Source organism: Salmo salar, chromosome ssa19 (genome assembly GCF_905237065.1).
Source record: "Salmo salar chromosome ssa19, Ssal_v3.1, whole genome shotgun sequence".
In the NCBI taxonomy this organism is placed as follows: domain Eukaryota; kingdom Metazoa; phylum Chordata; class Actinopteri; order Salmoniformes; family Salmonidae; genus Salmo; species Salmo salar.
Genome location: NC_059460.1, coordinates 68802497 through 68822653, shown reverse-complemented (window position 1 = coordinate 68822653; position 20157 = coordinate 68802497). Strand labels below are relative to the sequence as shown.

The 20157-nt window shown below is 41.8% G+C and overlaps 1 protein-coding gene and 1 long non-coding RNA gene across 4 annotated transcripts in view; one reads left to right on the top strand and one right to left on the bottom strand.

Annotated features, from left to right (window-relative positions):
* The window catches only part of LOC106579432 (cadherin-23), a 706260-nt gene that overhangs the window by 339164 nt on the left and 346939 nt on the right, over positions 1–20157 (bottom strand). For all 3 annotated transcript variants that reach the window (XM_014159337.2, XM_014159338.2, XM_014159342.2), the window contains exons 12-13: positions 19148–19297; positions 13366–13524 (exon numbers count right to left, since the gene is read on the bottom strand). In XM_014159337.2, the coding sequence (XP_014014812.2) occupies positions 13366–13524; positions 19148–19297 (309 nt within the window). The remainder of the gene's footprint in view (positions 1–13365; positions 13525–19147; positions 19298–20157) is intronic.
* Positions 1–20157, top strand: part of LOC106579436 (uncharacterized) — a 66032-nt gene that overhangs the window by 2960 nt on the left and 42915 nt on the right. The window lies entirely within an intron of this gene.

Genomic DNA, 20157 nt, shown 5'->3' with positions numbered 1-20157 from the left:
TCAGTTCTACTTTAAGTCTCCACTCACACAGATGTAATTGCATACCTTCACTTCAAAAAGGAGGAGAAAAAAAACGCAATTTAATTCAATGTTAGATTAAATTTAAAGGGGCAATCTTTGATTGCTATTTCAATTTTTGAGCTTTTAAAATAATGACTTATACTGATTGATTCTTGAAGAATATAACTTTATAAATGCCCCATGAGCCTAGTTCAACTGTCATACCCCACCAGAACCCAAAATATAAGCTTGTTTTACTCAATTGTTTATAACAATGCAATTGTAAACAAACACTGTATAGCCTCAAAATATTATTAAAACTTTAATTTTGAAATGATTGATTGTCAGTCCTTGCATCCATAGCTCTTTCTATGAAGATGAGAGTGGTTACATTTCTCCGTCCCCATCTCTAAGCTATTTACTACAACAGAGGCAGGGTAGTCGCTTTGTTATTGTTTGAATTGCAGATTGCCCCTCAAGCTCTATGATTATGTGTGCACATAATTAAAAAAAACTATTTTCAATGATTAACAGGACAACACAGTAACAATGAATGAGGACAATAACTAAGTAATGATAAAGACACAGGTAGCAATGTTATTGCGCTGGTTGGCAGGTCCACTGGCAGTCCCTACGGGTGTGTCATGTATCTGTTTTACGTTTTGGGGAATAAAATTGCCCATATGTCTGCATATTTCTCGCAGTGTAAGAGGAAATGCAGATCTATCTCAAACTTTCTGAGGGCAGGGTGTGCACAGCCTGTCCTCTCTGGGTAGCCTGATCTGCCTGTGACGGCCAGTCTCTATGTCCAACGTGTTGTGCTTTTCTCAGTTCTCTCTCTCTCTCTCTCTCTCTGACCCTTGATTTGTTGGCAAGCATGCTCAGAGCATATCAGACCTCAACATAGATGTCTAGAAAGGCGGGAGAGTGACAGAGAGAGAGAGAGAATTTAAGAGCCCCAGGACAGCAACAGAATTAGACCCAACCAAATTATGATGAAGCAAAAAGATAACTATTTGACACACTGGAATGAATCAACCAAAAAACAGAGAAAATTGGAACGCTATCTGGCCCAAAACAGAGATTACACAGTGGCAGAATACCTGACCAGTGTGACTGACCCAAAATTAAGAAAATTATTGACTATGTACAGACTCAGTGAGATTAGTCTTGCTATGTAGAGAAGTCATCATAGGTAGACCTGGCTCTCGAGAGAAGACTGGCTATGTGCACACTGCCCACAAAATGAGATGGAATCTGAGCTTCCTAACCTCCTGCCAAATGTCTGACCACATTAGAGATACATATTTCTCCACAGATCACACCTACCCACAAATAATTTGAAAAAAATAATCTTAACATTGATAAACTCCCATGTCTGTTGGTTAGGCGAATACCGCAGTATGCAACCACAGCATCAGATATGTGGCCCACTGCCATGACTCTTGAAATGTGGGGTGGCAGGTAGCCTAGTGGTTAGAGCATTGGACTAGTTACTGGAAGGTTGCAAGATCGATTCCCTGAGCTGACAAGGCAAAAATCTGTCGTTCTGCCCTTGAACAAGGCAGTTAAACCCACTGTTCCTAGGCCATAGTTAAATAAAAAAAATGTCTTTACCATTTTGAAACCTTTTGTGAGTGCGTTGTTTACTGTTAATTTCTAATATGTTTTTGTTAATGTTGTTTTGTGGCTTCTCACTTTTGTTTATTGTTAATTTCAGTTGCTTTGGCAATGTAAACAATTTTGTCCCATGCCATTAAAGCCCATTGAATTGAGAGAGAGAAGTGTGTGTGTGTGTGTGTGTGTGTGTGCATATGTGTGTGAGATGCATACATTTAAGTGATTGTGTTTGCAGTTCCTCCACACAAATCCACCTCCTATTTGCTTAGTTGATCTACCCCTCAAAGAATCAAACATCTCAAGCGAGACCCTTCAACATAATCTCCAGTCATGATTGAACCATTCCTCTAACTCTGTCTTGCACTCTCCAGCCATTGACAGAGCATAAAATCCCACATTCCCACTTCCTAGTTCTTCGTCCTCCGTTTGTGTTGGTCGGTTTCAAAATATTTGGAGGTGAAAGCTTCCACTCAGTGATGGTAGAGAGGAACACAGATAATCAGACCATACCATCTCAGGTCGAGGAGGGTTGCTTTTTTGGCTTATATGACCTGGAACTTGAATTACCGAGCTCCTAAAATTACTTTTCTGCCGGGCTCTGAGGAATGGGGGGCGTGGAAAGGGAAACCAATTATGGTCTACCAGGCCTGCTGTCAAGCAGACACTACCCTCCAAACACAGACAATCCCCTCTCTCCACCCGACGCTTCACATCTAAACACCTCCACACAAACAGCAACACACACGCAAATGCACACACCATCATATCCGTAATATAGAGTCAATAGCTTCGCAACTACGTAAAATGCACCAATACCAACATATGCACGCGTGGGAGCACACACACACATACACACCAGCAAAGATGTCCAGTATCTGTCAGGCAGTGTTGTGGAAACCACACAGCTGTGATGAAGATGCAGCCAACAGAGCAGTCCATCTCTCTCTCTCTCTCTCTCAAATTCAAATTCATATCCAAATTGAATATGCTTTAATGGCATGAATAACAAGGTCAATGTTGCCAAAGCAAAGTGATACACACAAGGATGACAATAACATTGACAACCATGAAAATAGTAGCTATATTTTAAAACAAAAAATAATGGTCAACGTTTAGAATTGAATTAGTTTGGACACACCTACTCATTCCTGGGTTTTCTTTATTTTTACTATTTTCTACATTGTAGAATTATAGTGAAGACATCAACACTATAAAATAACACACAAAATCATGTATTAACCAAAAAAGTGCTAAACAAATCAAAATATATTTTATATTTGAGATTCTTCAAAGTAGCCACCCTTTGCCTTGATGACAGCTTGGCATGACATTTCATTCTTGGCATTGTCTCAACCAGCTTCATGAGGTAATCACCTGGAATGCATTTAAAAAATCTAATCACATTATATTTGTCACATGCACCGAATACAACAGGTTACAGTGAAATTCTTACTTACAAGCCCTGAACCAACAATGCAGTTTTAAGAAAAAAGAAGCAATATTTAAAATAATTAAGGAGCAACAATAAAATAACAGTAGCTAGGCTATATACAGGAGGTTTCGGTACAGAGTCAATGTGCGGGGCACCGGTTAATCGAGGTAATATGTACATGTAGGTAGAGGTAAAGTGACTACGCATTGATAATAAATAGAGCATAGCAGCAGTGTAAAAATGGGAGGTGGGGAAAATGCAAATAGTCTGGGAAGCCATTTGATTAGCTGTTCAGGGGTCTTATGGCTTGGGGGCAGAAGCTGTCTTTTGGACCTAAACTTGGCGCTCTGCTACTGCTTGCCGTGTGGTAGTAGAGAGAACAGTCTATGACTAGGGTGGCTGGGGTCCTTGGCAATTTTTTGTGCCTTCCTCTTGGTATAGAGGTCCTGGATGGCAGGAAGCTTGGCCCCAGTGATGTACTGGGCCGTACGCACTACGTTCTGTAGTGCCTTGCGGTCAGAGGCGGAGCAGTTGCCATACCAGGCAGTGATGCAACCAGTCAGGATGCTTTCGATGGTGCAGCTGTAGAACTTTGAGGATCTGAGGACCCGTGCCAAATCTTTTCAGTCTCTTGAGGGTGAATAGGAGTTGTCGTGCCCTCTTTACGACTGTCTTGGTGTGTTTGGACCAGGTTAGCTTGTTGTTGATGTGGACACCAAGGAACTTGAAGTTCCCAACCTGCTCCACTACAGCCCCATAGATGAGAATGGGGGCATGCTCAGTCCTCCTTTTTCTGTAGTCCACAACCATCTCCTTTTTGATCACGTTGAGAGAGAGGTTGTTATCCTGGCACCACACTGCCAGGTCTCTGACCTCCTCCCTATAGGCTGTCTCATCATTGTCGGTGATCAGGCCTACCACTGTTGTGTCGTCTGCAAACTTAATGATGGTGTTGGAGTCGTGCTTGGCCATGCAGTCATGGGTGAACAGGGAGTACAGGAGGTGACTGAGCACACACCACTGAGGGGCCCCTGTGTTGAGGATCATCGTGGCAGCGTGGCCCGTCAGGAAGTCCAGGATCCAGTTGCAGAGGGAGGTGTTTAATCCCAGGGTCCTTAGCTTAGTGATGAGCTTTGAGGGCAATATGGTGTTGAACACTGAGTTGTGGTCAATGAATAGAATTCTCACATAGGTGTTCCTTTTGGCCAGGTAGGAAAGGACAGTGTGGAGTGCAATAGAGATTGCATCATCTGTGGATCTGTTGGGGTGGTATGCAAATTGGAGTGGGTCCAGGGTTTCTGGGATGATGGTGTTGATGTGAGCCATGAACAGCCTTTCATGACTACAGACGTGAGTGCCACGGGTCAGTAGTCATTTAGGAAGGTTACCTTGGTGTTCTTGGGCAAAGGGACTATGGTGGTCTGTTTGAAGCATGTTGGTATTACAGACTCGGCCAGTGAGAGGTTGAAAATGTCAATGAAGACACTTGCCAGTTGATCAGTGCATGATCGGAATACACGTCCAGGTAATCCGTCTAGCCTTACGATCTTGTGAATGTTGACCTGTTTAAAGGTCTTACTCACATCAGCTACGGAGAGCTTGATCACACAGTCATACGGAACAGCTGATGGTCTCATGCATGCTTCAGTGTTGCTTGCCTTGAAGCGAGCATAGATGTTATTTAGCTCGTCTGGTAGGCTCATGTCACTGAGCAGCTCGCGTCTGTGCTTCCCTTTGCAGTCCATAATAGTTTGCAAGCCCTGCCACATCCGATGAGCGTTGGAGCCGGTGTAGTATGATTCAGTCTTAGTCCTGTATTGACGCTTTGCCTGTTTGATGGTTCGTAGGAGGGCTTAGCTGGATTTCTTATAAGCATCTGGGTTAGAGTCCCGCTCGATGAAAGCGGCAGCTCTACCCTTTAGTTCAGTGCTGATGTTGCCTGTAATCCATGGCTTCAGGTTGGGGTACAGTCACTGTGGGGACAAAGTCATCGATGCACTTATTGATGAAGCCAGTGACTAATGTGGTGTACTCCTCAATGCCATCAGAAGAATCCCGGAACATATTCCAGTCTGTGCTAGCAAAAAAGTGCTGTAGCTTAGCATCTACATCGTCAGACCAATTCCTATTGAGTCAGTCACTGGTACTTCAATTAACAGGTGTGCCTTGTTAAAAGTTAATTTGTGGAAATTTCATTCCTTCTTAATGCGTTTGAGCCAACCAGTTGTGTTGTTACAAGGTAGGGGTGGTATACAAAAGATAGCCCAATTTGGTAAAAGACCAAGTCCATATTATGGAAAGAACAGCTCAATAAACAAAGAGAAACAACAGTCCATCATTAATTTAAGACATGATGTCAGTCAATCCAGAAAATGTTAAGAACTTTGAAAGTTTCTTCAACTGCAGTTGCAAAAACCATCCAGCGCTATGATGAAACTGGCTCTGATGAGGACTGCCACAGGAAAGGAAGATCAAGAGTCTGCTGCAGAGGATAATTCATTAGAGTTACCAGCCTCAGAAATCGTCAATTAACTGCACCTCAGATTGCACCTCACAGATTTCAAGTAACAGACACATCTCAACATCAACTGTTCAGAGGAGACTGCGTGAATCAGGCCTTCATGGTCAAATTGCTGCAAAGAAACCACTACTAAAGGACACCAATTATCAGAAGAGACTTGCTTGGGCCAAGAAACAAGCAATGGACATTAAACCGGTGGAAATCTGTCCTTTGGTCTGATGAGTCCAAATTTGTGGTTTTTGGTTCCAACCTCCGTGTCTTTGTGAGATGCAGAGCAGGTGAACGGATGATCTCTGCATGTGTGGTTCCCACGGTGAAGCATGGAGGAGGTGTGATGATGTGGGGGTGCTTTGCTGGTGACACTGTCATTGATTTATTTAGAATTCAAGGCACACTTAACCAGCATGGATACCACAGCATTTTGCAGCGATACGCCATCCCATCTGGTGAGACTATCATTTGTTTTTCAACAGGACAATGACCCAAAACACACCTCCAGGCCGCGTATGGGCTATTTGACTAAGAAAGACTGGGCTATTTGACTAAGAAGGAGAGTGATGGAGTGCTGCATCAGATGACCTGGCCTCCACAATCACCCGACCTCAAACCAATTGAGATGGTTTGGGATAAGTTGGACCGCAGAGTGAAGGAACTCCTTCAAGACTGTTGGAATAGCATTCCATTTGATTTCCTCGTGAAGCTGGTTGAGAGAATGCTAAGCTGTCTGCAAGGCAACGGGTGGCTACTCTGAAGAATATAAAATATATTTTGATTTGTTTTACACTTTTTTGGTTACTACATGATTCCATATGTGTTATTTCATAGTTTTGATGTCTTCACTATTATTCTACTGTCACGTATTTCGTTGTGTTGAGGAAAGGAGGACCAAAATGCAGCGGGATTGTGGACACTCATGTTTATTCCTGATAAAAACAGGTAAGGTATCCACTTGAAGAAAAAACAAAACAATACTCACAACGGCAACAGTGTGGCAGGCTCAAACAAACACAGTGCACACAACAATCTCCCACAAAAGACAAACACACCCTCATATATGGGACTCTCAATCAAAGGCAAATAGACAACACCTGCCTTCAATTGAGAGTCCCAACCCCAATGAACCCAAACATAGAAACAGACACACTAGACTCAACATAGAATACATGAAAATCAAACAGTGCCCAAAAACCCCGGAATACCTAAATCAACTGCCCTACAACAAACACACCACCCCTAACCACATAAAACAAATACCCTCTGCCACGTCCTGACCAAACTACAATACCAATTAACCCTTATACTGGCCAGGACGTGACATCTACAATGTAGAAAATAGTAAAAAAGAAAGAAAAACCCTTGAATGAGTAGGTGTGTCCAAACTTTTGACTGGTACTGTGTGTGTGTGTATATATATACACACACACACACACAGTACCTGCTTGCACCAATCCCATGTAATTACAGTAAAATACTATAAAATACAAATCCTGCCTCTCTTAAATTAATTCAATTCATTCATTCATTACACTCAATTATATAAAATGTCTTAATGTAAAACATTTTACAGCATCCCTGCAGTAAAGCAAAATTACAGTATTAACCTCGCAACTCTGATGCCAGTATAATGCTGTAAATTTACAGCGGAAAGTACGTTTTACAGTGTAATATTTCCCATTCACCTGCAACAGGTATCTTCAGATGTACGAGTGATTTTCCTATTTCTAGAGAAGGAAGGGTAAAAGACTGAAGGAATGGAGAGGAGAACAGGAATAGGACAAAGAGTGAGCAGAAAATGGCCATTGTGAATAAATATTTTCCAAACACCCACCACACACTGTTTCTCTCAAACACATTGACAGACCCTGAAATCCATTAGTGCTATAATGGCTAAAGGAAAGAGAGGAACTGAAAATAAGATTGAGTCAATAAATAAGAAATGAAAGATACAAACACACTCAAACCCATGGAAGAGAAAAAACAATGAGCAATTTTACTGATAGGAGATGCAAGTCTAAACTCTCCAGGGAGAGAAAGAGACTGAGATGGAGAGAAAGATAGAACCGGATAGTGACTTAATCACAATAAATATTGATAATGATAAGTAACACAGCAGCAGATAAATATTAAACAGTCTGTGTGTATTTGTGTGTGTATGTGCACCCATTTGTGTGTGCGTGCATGCATGAATGTGTTTGTGTGTGCGTGGGTGTGGGGAGGGGCATGGAGTACATAAACCATAATCAGTTGAATCATAAATATTTGCCTAAACAAAGCATTTCAATAAAATTTCAGGTGATTTTTAAAATCACTGTGAAAAGTGCCTTTCAATTTGCGTAGTATAAATTATTATATCTGCTCAGCCTGACCTCCCCCTAAAAATCCACCTCTGATACATACTAAACTCTGGAATACATAACACCCTTGTAGATTAGAGGCATGGCCACAAAATGTCAAAATGTGGTAAATAATACTGTTAATGAACAAACAAACATATAAACTAAAGGTAATATCGGAAGTTGTCCAATAAGAAAGATTGCTTTTCGGTTTAAGTCGCAAATGTTTTTAAACCTGGTTCACTGAGTTCTTGGTGTGGCAATGAGCAGCCTAAAAAGTCTGTTCACATTTAACATTGGCACTCTGAAGTGCTAAGAGGTTATACAGTGCCTTGCAAAAGTATTCATACCCCTTGGATTTCTTCACATTTTATTGTGTTACAAACTGGGATTAAAATGGATTTCATTCGAATTTTTTGTCAACAATCTACACAAAATACTCTGTAATGTCAAAGTGGTAGAAATATTTTTGTTTTGTTTGATAGAAATTAAATAACTAAAATATACTCGTTGCATAAGTATTCAATAGAGTCAATACATGTTAGAAACACCTTTGGCAGCGATTCCAACTGTAAGTCTTCTTGGGTGAGTCTCTAATCTTTTCATAATTCTTCAAGCTCTATTAAGATGTTGGGGATCATTGCTAACCAGAATAGAAAGAGGAGTGGTAGGCTTCGGTGCACAACTGAGCAAGAGGACAAGCACATTAGAGTGTATAGTTTGAGAAACAGACACCTCACAAGTCCTCAATTGGCAGCTTCATTAAATAGTACCCGTCTCAATGAAAACAGTGAAGAGGCGACTCCGGGATGATGGACTTCTAGGCAGAGTTCCTTTGTCCAGAGTCTGTGTTCTTTTGCCCATCTTAATCTTTTATTTTTATTGGCCAGTCTGAGATATGGCTTTTTCTTTTCAACTCTGCCTAGAAGGCCAGCATCCCAGAGTCGCCTATTCACTAGACTAACAAGACTAACGAGTTTCAGGAGAAAGGTCTTTGTTTTTAGCCATTTTGAGCCTGTAATCGAACCCACAAACTCTGATGGTCCAGATACTCAACTAGTCGATTGAAGGCCAGTTTTATTGCTTCTTTAACCAGCACACCAGTTTTCAGCTGTGCTAACATAATTGTAAAAGGGTTTTCTAATGATCAATTAGCCTTAGAAAATGATAAACTTGGATTAGCTAACACAACGTGTCATTGGAACACAGGAGTGATGGTTGCTGATAATGGGCCTCTGTACAACTATGTAGATATTCCATTAAAAATCAGCTGTTTCCAGCTACAATAGTCATTTACAACATTATCAATGTCTACTCTGTATTTCTTATTAATTTGGTGTTATTTTAATGGACCAAAAATGTGCTTTTCTTTCAAAAACATGGACATTTCTAACTGACTCCAAACTTTTGAACGGTAGTGTATGTGCATAGATCTACGCAGGTGAAGCTTGTACAGGGCTTTACATGTACGTACACATGCACGCATGCACTTGTACACACACAGACACAAACACACACAAAAGTGTGAGATGTGTGTGATGACTGTCTGTTGGGCTCTAGCGTGGTGATTCTCTGCTCTGGCCGTGTGCTGACCTTGAGGGAAGGCAGTGAATGATAAGGCAGGGTGACACAGGACTGTGTGTGTGTGTCAGCCATAAAGCTGTCCGAACTCTAACAGGTATTTATGGACAGAGCCTGGAGGAGTGGGAGAAACATCTGTTTAGTCAGATGAGATGGCCAGTCACTCTGTGTGTGTGTGTGTGCGCGCGCTTGTGTGTGTGTGTGTGTGTGTGTGTGTGTGTGTGTGTGTGTGTGTGTGTGTGTGTGTGTGTGTGTGTGTGTGTGTGTGTGTGTGTGTGTGTGTGTGTGTGTGTGTGTGGAAAAGATATTGAGAGTGTGTGTGTGTGTGTCTGTCTGTCTTTCTTTCTGTCTGAAGACTTATCATGTATTACATTGCCGGGGCGTATGTGTCGCAATCTCCATTTCATGAGCACACAGTCTATAAACAGTATAGATTTTCCATAGTATGCTTTTTGCACTTCTTGTATCTACTGTGTGTGTGTGTGTGTGTGTGTGTGTGTGTGTGTGTGTGTGTGTGTGTGTGTGTGTGTGTGTGTGTGTGTGTGTGTGTGTGTAAGTGTGTGTGTGTAAGTGTGAGTCTGAGAGTTACTGTCATTGAAATGAATGGTAATGAATAATAATCCAGAGTTATTATGTGGACTCTGTGCTGATAACTGGGTATGCATCCCAAATGAGCCCTGGTCAAACGTAATGCATTATTCAGGGAATAGGGTGCCATTTGGGACTCAGGCCTAGGTAACCTTCTCACTGCTAGGTCAAGATATAGATGATGGTGACCTCTGTCCTTGGTATGGATTAAACGTAGAGGGTAAAGGCAGGGAGGTACCAGGATGCACATGATTCACGCCCACATGTATGTTTTTAGCTAGCTACAGTAGCTAGTAGTAAAGTGTTGGTCCCATGTTTCATGAGCTGAAACGTACAAAAAACGTACTTCTCTCAAATTCTGTGTACAAATTTGTTTACATCCCTGTTAGTGAGCATTTATCCTTTGCCAAGAAAATCCATCCACATGACTGGTGTGACATATCAAGAAGCTTTAAACAGCATTTAAATATATATATATATATATATTTAACCTTTATTTAACCAGGAAGGGCTCATAGAGATTTGAAATCTCTTTTTCAAGAGCATCCTGGCCAAGATAGGCAGTACCAAGTCATTACACAATAACAGACAGACAACATGAAAAACTACAAGTAATATAGTAAAAAAACAGAGTAACAAAATCCTAAAACAGCAAATTAAAAACATTGACAGGTCAGGGAATCAGCCTCAAAATCCTTCATCAATGATTTAAAAACACCAATCGGGAGAAGTTATTCCAGTATAAAAGTATTTTGTAAGGAGTTCCAAGCCTGATCATTAGACAGGTGCACCTTGTGCTGGGGACAATAAAAGGCCACTCTAAATGTGCAGTTTTGTCACACAACACAAAGCCACAGTCTCAAGTTTTGAGGGAGTGTGCAATTGGCATGCTGACTGCAGGAATGTCTACCAGAGCTGTTGCCAGAAATGTAATGTTAATTTCTCTATCATAAGCTGCCATCAACGTCATTTTAGAGAATTTGGCAGTACGTCCAGCTGGCCTCACTACTGCTGACCACACTACCGCTGACCAGCCCAGGACGTCCACATCTTGCTTCTTCACCTGCGGGATCGTCTGAGACTAGCTGATCAAACTGTGGATTTGCACAGGAACTTGACCTGACTGCAGTTTGGCATTGTAACCAACTTCAGTGGGCAAATGCTCACCTTCGATGTCCACTGGCATGCCGGAGAAGTGTGCTCTTCAAGGATGAATCCCATTTTCAACTGTACCGATGGCAGAGAGCGAATGGTGGTCACACCAGATACTGACTGATCCACACCCCTACTTTTTTTTAAGGTCTCTGCAACCAACAGATGCATATCTGTATTCCCAGTCATGTGAAATCCATAGATCAGGACCTAATGAATTTATTTCATTTGACTGATTTCCTTATATGAACTGTAACTTAGTAAAATCTTAAAAATTGTTGCATGTTGCGTTTTATATTTTTGTTCAGTGTACATTTAAAAAAGTACAATAAATCAATTTAATATACACCATCACAAAAAATCCATTATTTGTTTTGATCATGTCTAACAAAACATTATGATATAAAGAAAATGTATTTCAAAAGAACAGAATATCAGTTGGCCTACTGTATGTTATCTGGCTAAGCTCCATGCCATATGCATGGTGGGGAGATATTCTGTATAGCTTAAGTTAGTGTCACCCAAGTAATTATGAAAATATAAACAATTCCCTATTACTAGGCTATTCAAAATCAAATACAAATTCACCATAATTGTAGGCGAACTGTGAGCCGCCGCCGCACAATCAATGAACCAACAGCATCGACTAGAGCTACAGTACCAGTCAAAAGTTTGGACACACATACTCATTCAAGAGTTTTTCCTTATTTGTACTATTTTCTTCATTATAAAATAATAGTGAAGACATCAAAACTATGAAATAACACATATGGAATCATGTAGTGAGCACAAAAGTGTTAAACAAATTTAAATATATTTTATATTTGAGATTCTTCAAAGTAGCAACCCGTTGCCTTGAGGACAGCTTTGCACACTTTTGACATTTTCTCAACCAGCTTCATGAGGAATGCTTTTCCAACATTCTTGAAGGACTTCCCACATATGTTCAAGTCCGGGCTCTGGCTGGGCCACTCAAGGACATAGAGACTTGTCCCGAAGCCACTCCTGCATTGTCTTGTCCGTGTGCTTAGGGTTATTGTCCTGTTGGAAGGTGAACCTTCACCCCAGTCTGAGGCCCTGAGCGCACTGGAGCAGCTTTTCCTCAAGGATCTCTCTGAACCTTGCCCCGTTCATCTTTCCCTTGATCCCAACTAGTCTCCCAGTCCCTGCTGCTGAAAGACATGCCCACAGCATGATAATGCCACCACCATGCTTCACTGTAGGAATGGTGCCAGGTGTCCTACAGATGTGACGCTTGGCATTCAGGCAAAAGTGTTCAGTCTTGGTTTCATCAGACCAGAGAATCCTGTTTCTCATGGTCTGAGAGTCCTTTTGGTGAATTTTGGCAAACTCCAAGCGGGCTGTCATTTGCCTTTTACAGAGGAGTTGCTTCCGTCTGGCCACTCTACCATAAAGGCCTGATTGGTGAAGTGCTGCAGAGATGGTTGTCCTTCTGGAAAGTTCTCCCATCTCCACAGAGGAACTCTGGAGCTCAGCCAGATTGACCATCGGTTCTTGGTCAGCTCCCTGACCAAAGCCCTTCTCTCCCGATTGCTCAGTTTGTCCGGGCGGCAGCTCTAGGAAGTCTTGGTGGTTCCAAACTTCTTTCATTTAAGAATGATGGAGGCCACTCTGTTCTTAGGGACCTTCAATGCTGCATCATTGTTTTGGTACCATTCTACCCAGATCTGTGCCTCAACACAATCCTGTCTCGGAGCTCTGCGGACAATTCCTTCGATCTCATGGCTTGGTTTTTGCTCTGACATGCACTGTCAACTGTGGGACCTTATATAGACAAGTGTGCCTTTCCAAATCATGTCCAATCAATTGAATGTACCACAGGTGGACTTCAATCAAGTTGTAGAAACATCTAAAGGATGATCAATGGAAGCAGGATGCACCTGAGTTCAATTTCGAGTCTTATAGCAAAGGGTCTGAATACTTATGTAAAAAGTTATTTAAGTTTTTTATTTTTATAAATTTGCTAACATTTATTAAAACCTGTTTTCGCTTTGTCACTAAGCTTACCTTGACTTGGAAGAGTTCCAGTTTTGTGTTGGATAGTCATAGCCAGCTACCTAACATAGCATCCCTCTGTTTGAGCTGTGTGTTTGAGTAGGTTTGAGTGATAACCTTACCTGGATGCGTAGCAGGGAGGTTCCTCTGGGTGTGTTCTCAGGCAGACTGATGTTATACAGGGGTTTAAGGAAGATGGGCCGGTTGTCATTCTCATTGATCAGGTCAATGTAGATACGGGCAAAACCCACATGTTCTGATATGGACTCATTGGCATATAGCTGAAAAAAGAGAGAGTAGAGTCTCTGATCACTTGAACACATCAATATTCTAGACATAGGGTAGGAAGAAAGTGGAGACGTCATAGAACATCAAAAAGTAAACATTACTGGAGACACCTTGCAATTTTAGTACAGTGTTGCATTTGCCAGCAAAGAGATCTGCGGTGGCTTATTAATGGTAAATAAGTGAATTGTTTTGCCCCACAGTCAGCCAATATGCTTAGCTAGTTAGCAATCATTTCTACACTATTTTGCTAACTACAGTAGCGCTACCGTGTCAATATCCGAAAATGACAAATTATCTTCAGTTGTTTTTACATTGTGACATTTTATTTATTTATTTCACCTTTATTTAACCAGTTAGGCAAGTGGAGAACAAGTTCTCATTTACAATTGCGACCTGGCCAAGATAAAGCAAGCAGTTTGACACATACAACAACACAGAGTTACACATGGAGTAAAACAAACATACAGTCAATAATATAGTCGAAAAATAAGTCTATATACAAAGTGAGCAAATGAGGTGAGATAAGGGAGGTAAAGGCAAAAAAGTCTATGGTGGCGAAGTAAATACAATATAGCAAGCAAAACACTGGAATGGTAGATTTGCAGTGGAAGATGGTGCAAAGGAGCAAAATAAATAAATACAGTAGGGAAGGGGTAGTTTGGGCTAAATTATAGATGGGCTATGTACAGGTGCAGTAATATGTGAGCTGCTCTGACAGCTGATGCTTAAAGCTAGTGAGGGAGATAAGTGTTTCCAGTTTTAGAGATTTTTGTAGTTCGTGCATCCATGCATATCCACTTTCTATGCATATGCTCATGTACTTTGTTTTCAACTTAACCAACAGACTGAAATTAGTTTAAAAAAAATGTCATACTTGAAACATTATTCAGTTTTAAGGATCCAAATCACAATATCAAATGTTTTGGTAAATAGTGGTGGGTAATTTGAAGTAACACAATATACATTTAAATGCTCAACCAAGTCTGCAGCACTGAGTGCTGGTTTTTAAATGAGTTTTAAAGCCTGAGCTAGACAGTGTCTTCTGCTATGGCATTGTCGCATAACTGAAATGTGGCAGCATTATTCTTAGTTTGGATACAGTCATTGTGTTTACAGGGACAATCTCATGATCACATGAGAATAGAACCAAAACATACAGTACATTTCTCGCAAGCCAATGATTGGCTGTCAGTACAAATGTACTGTATGTACAGTACGTGTGTAACGAGCGCGGTGAGAATCGGGGAAAGCAAGTTCAGGGAGTGAGTGTTTTAATAAATAAACACAACAAACACAAAATAAGAAACACAAACAACGCACAGACATGCCACTGGATCAGAAACAATAACGCCTGGGGAAGGAACCTAAAGGAGTGACATATACAGGGAAGGTAATCAGGGAGGTGATGGAGTCCAAGTGAGTCTGAAGACGCTCAGGTGCGTGTAACGATGGTGACAGGTGTGCGCCATAACGAGCAGCCTGGTGATCTAGAGGCCGGAGAGGGAGCACACATGACAACGTGTTCCACCTAAGGTGGCATTAGTCAGATGATCCTATACTGTATTTATAGCTATACACTGTAAACCCCATTGTGCTGTCATTAATCAAAACTTTTGAGGAAGCCCATTGCACTTAATATATATGAGTACAGTTACTTAAAGTGATTTTTTTTTATCATAACTCAAACTAATAGAGTCACTGTCACCCTGTAGGGGGTCCAGATTTGAGTTGTATCAGCTTGAACATTTTGAGTAACGCCCCCACTACGACATGCCTCCAATATAATTTCCCAGTGTGCCTTGCCTTTTCGAGTGAATTGTAGAGTTACCACCCATGACTGTATTTGTTCGGGACATAGACGTTGTTGTTGAATTCATTCATTTTCAGTCCTGTGGCCTTCACCAAGTGAGGTTTTAGGCAAATGTTATCATTATAGTTAAACTCTTTATGACAGTACAATAAATACATATCTCATAAGACCTTATTTTTAGCTTTACCCTAATACAGTGGCCTGAAACTCATGGTATACAGGCCAAATCAGGCCTGCAAGTAGGGTTGCATTGTTTTTCTTTTTAATCTTCAGTGCGATCTTGGAAAAAAAGGTGCTTAGTAGAACCATAGAGAGTTTTTCGGCTTGTCCCCATAGGGCAGTGGTCACCAACCTTTTTTGAGTCGAGATCACTTGAGTCAAAAGACAAGCCGAGATCTAAATGTTTTATTTTTTTACATGACTTAAAAACACAAGCCTATGCCACATTAACCTATTTAAAAACAGTACTGTAGTTATGAGTTGTGTGCAGTAAAAAAACATTATACCATAATTGGTTTTGCTTGAATTGCCCTGCCAATACATGGTTCTCAGACCAATATTTGAGGTAGGCTATACGATGACACTGGTAATAGATCAGTTATTGAATTACTTGTGAGGCACAGCTGAGTGAGCATACATTTTAATAAATCACTTTAAAAAAATTGAGCCTACATCTGATGGTGAGTCTCAGTGGAGGGGGAGGGCAGCAGACTGAGGGTCTGCCTCTCGTCCCTCTGCTCTCCCTTTCCTCCACTGACACTGACCAAAAAGGAACACCGTCTTTCAGCTGATAGCGAAACTCGAGTACCACCACATTTTTTCTGCCTCGTGCACAAATTCATGTTGTTACTCCTATGACCAGAGAAATTGAAAGCCTATCTATCCACTTCCCTACTCACTCATCGCAGCTGCAGTGCTGGTTGTAGTGCGAGTGGAAGTAGGGAGAACACGCATTTTATGGCTTATAAAAGTGTTGAATAAAAGTTTTGACAGTGCTGAGTAAGCTTAAACATCTCACTAACTTATAAAACAGCAGCTCTTTGCTGTATTCGTTGACAGTCTTTCTAGTCATGGTTTTAAAAGTTCAGACATTTTAGTATCAGCTTTGCTGTAGCTTTCTTTTACACCTGCTACATTGCTGCAGACATGGCCAGCATTTGTACATTCAAACATATGAAATGGTTCTAAATGGGAACACACACAGGCCACTTTAAATCGGGTGCACCTACCGCCAACAGTGCGAGACTATTAAAAAAATAGGAATGAAAGGTTTATTGCTCTCTCCCTATCCCAGTCTGCTGTCCCGACTTGCTTCAAGATGTCCACCATTGTTCCTGTACCCATGAAAGCAAAGGTAACTGAACTAAATTACTATCATCCCCTAGTACTCCTGTCATAGACCCACTTCAATTTACATACCTCCCCAATAGATCCACAGACGATGCAATCGCCATCGCATCGCACACTGCCTTATCCCATCTGGACAAGAGGAATATCTATGTAAGAATGCTGTTCATTGACTATAGCTCAGCCTTCAACACCATAGTACCCTCCAAGCTCATCATTAAGCTCGGGGCCCTGAGTCTGAATCCCGCCACGTGCAACTGGGTCCTGGACTTCCTGACAGGCTGCCCCCAGGTGTTAGGAAACAATACCTCCACTTCACTGATCCTCAACACAGGGGGCCACAAGGGTGTGTGCTCAGCCCCCTCCTGTACTCCCTGTTCACCCATGACAGCGTGGCCACGCATGCCTCCAACTCAATCATCAAGTTTGCAGACAACACAACAGTAGTAGGCCTGATTACCAACAATGACGAAACAGCCTACAGGGATGAAGTGAGGGCCCTGGCAGAGTGGTGCCAGGAAAATAACCTCAACATCAACAAAATGAAGGCGCTGATCGTGGACTTCAGGAAACAGCAGAGCACGCCCTTATCCACATCGACGGGACCGCAGCGGAGAAGGTGAAAAGCTTAAAGTTCCTTGGCATATACATCACTGACAATCTGAAATGGTCCACCCACACAGACAGTGTGGTGAAGAAGGCGGAACAGCACCTCTTCAACCTCTTGAGGCTGAAGAAATTCGGCTTGGCCCCTAAAACCCTCACAAACCTTTACAGATTGTCACGACTTCCGCCGAAGTCGGCTCCTCTCCTTGTTCGGGCTGCGTTCGGTGGTCGACGTCACCGGCTTTCTAGCCATCGCCGTTCCATTTTTTCATTGTTCCATTTGTTTTATCTTGTTCCCTGCACACCTGGTTTAGATTCCCTAATCACACTGCATGTATTTATTCCTCTGTTCCCCCCCATGTCTTTGTGTGAAATTGTTTTTGTTGTGTTTCGTGTTACGCGCCAGGCTGGGTTTCCCCCTGTCTTTCCGTGGTATTTCACGAAGGATGTTTAATTGTTAAACATTTGCTTATTTTTGTGACTGTTTCGCGCCTTGCACTTTTTACCTTTGGCTGGAAGTTGACGCAGTGGCATCTGTCTGTTTTATTGCCTCTGCCTAAATAAAGTGCGTACCTGTTCACAACTCTCTGCTCTCCTGCACCTGACTCCTCCACCAGTAGCGCACAACCTTGACACAGATGCACAATTGAGAGCATCCTGTCGGGCTGTATCACCGCCTGGTATGGCAACTGCACCGCCTGCAACCACAGGGCTCTCCAGAGGGTGGTGCGGTCTGCCCCCTGCACCCTTTTTATGGTTCTTCATATCAACCTTTTTTATGGTTCTTTATGGTTGGTTCATAAATAACCTTTGAAAGGTTCTTTGTAGAGCCTATTGAAGAACCATACAGGGTTTTTTGTTCTGGTCAGCCATATTGTATAGTTAAAAATCCAGCGGTCTAAGGCACTAAGGCTTCACTATAGACCCGGGTTCGATCCCGGGTTGTGTCCCAGCTGGCTGTGACCAGGAGACCCATGAGGCGGCGCACATTTGGCCCAGCGTCATCCGGGTTAGGGGAGGCTTTGGCCGGCCAGGATGTCCTTGTCGCACTTGCGACTCCTGTGGCGGGCGCATGCACGCTGACACAGTTGGCAGTTGTACGGTGTTTCCTCCGACACATTTGTGAGGCTGGCTTCTGGGTTAAGCGAGCAGTGTGTCAAGAAGCAGTGTGGCTTGGCAGGGTCGTGTTATGGAGGACGCATGACGATCAACCTTCACCTCTCCCGAGTCGGTACGAGAGTTGCAGCGATGGGACAAGACTGTAACTACCAATTAGCTATCACGAAATTTGGAAGAAAAAGGGGTAAAAAAGATATATAAAATAAATCCAGAGATATTATTTTGTTAATTGACAAGCTACAGCTACAAAGATAATTTACTGATTAAGTCAACCACTCTCAATTGGTAGGCACAAGGCTCTTAAGTGAGCATTTCACAAGACACTATCACTGGTCATATATAATATGTAATGGCATAACACAACACATTCAATTAACTGGCCACTCTCACTCATGGTTGCACAAAAAGAGCTACATTTTAATTATCACTAAAAGAGCAAATAACCCTTTTGTGAACTGCAAAGAACCATTGAAGAGCTCATGGTTCTTTGAGTCATTAATGTAAAGGTAAAAAAATGTATGTAGCAATCACCCCTTTAATCTGATTCCAGGGACACCCGCCCATAGTGTCTTTGCTTACTGTGCTCCATACAGTAGATGACATGCTTGTTACAGTACATGTTACTGAGAGTTTGTTTAACAAAGATAAAAACATGCCGTAAGCAAGTTTGTGTGTGTGTGCATTCGTGTGTGTGTGTGTGTGCGAGCACGTTTGCGTGTTCGGAGTGAACTTACAGAGAAGCTGTAGCTTTGGATGTTCTCGTAGTCCAGAGGCACGTCCACCCTCATCCTGATGTCAGCACGGCCCTGCACCGCTGTGGGTGAGATGGTGAAGTGAGCCGAGTTGTTCCCCGTTAGGAACACCTGAAACATACTGTTCACTCCCTAGCGGAGAGGATGGAGGGATGGAGTCACAAGGAAAAGAGAGTTAGATATTGGTTAAAGATTCAAAGGGATGAGAAGAAAAGCTGCAGTATGAGATGTGGGGCTGAATTACGAATTATGGATGGAAATTAGGTCTTTTGATAAATCCCGTATATTTACACTAATGTGAAAACAGAAATGTTGATAAAGGGTAACTGTTCCTGTTAAAATAAAAGAGGTATGCAGTCCTGGTGCACACGCACATATCATGTAATTAAACATCTGAATGAATCTATCATAAAAGTATTAATACAGTACTATGGCAACAACATCTGTGGCAAAAAGTAACGACTATCCTCCTTAATCAGTCAAGATGCAGATGCTGTGCAGTATTTTACATTAAGCGTATGTCCTCCTACAGACTAGCATGTACACACAACTAGCATGTACACCAGGGGTGGGCAATAATTTTGGCTCGAGGGCCACATCCAGATCAAAAAATTGGATATCTGATATTTTCGTAGCAATATCGACCAATACGAATTGTTTTCATTTGATGGCCTTTGTTTAACAATTCTAGATACAAACTACAAACAAGTTTATGTTCATGAGGCTAATAACAAAATATGTCAAATTACTTAAATATTGTAAAGGTGTATTATTATTATTTTTGTATCACAAAGGGAATAAAATACATCATAAATATATTGGAAAGTTCAAGAAAACATCAGGGAAGATCACTAAGTATCAATTGTGTTTAGTAGCATCGTGACGAAACAGAAGACACGTGCGTGTTCCTGAGAGTCTTAGCTTTCAGGAATGGGGTAATAAGAGCTAATAACTCCAACCAATCAAAAGCTAGATCCAAATTTGTAGGAAGA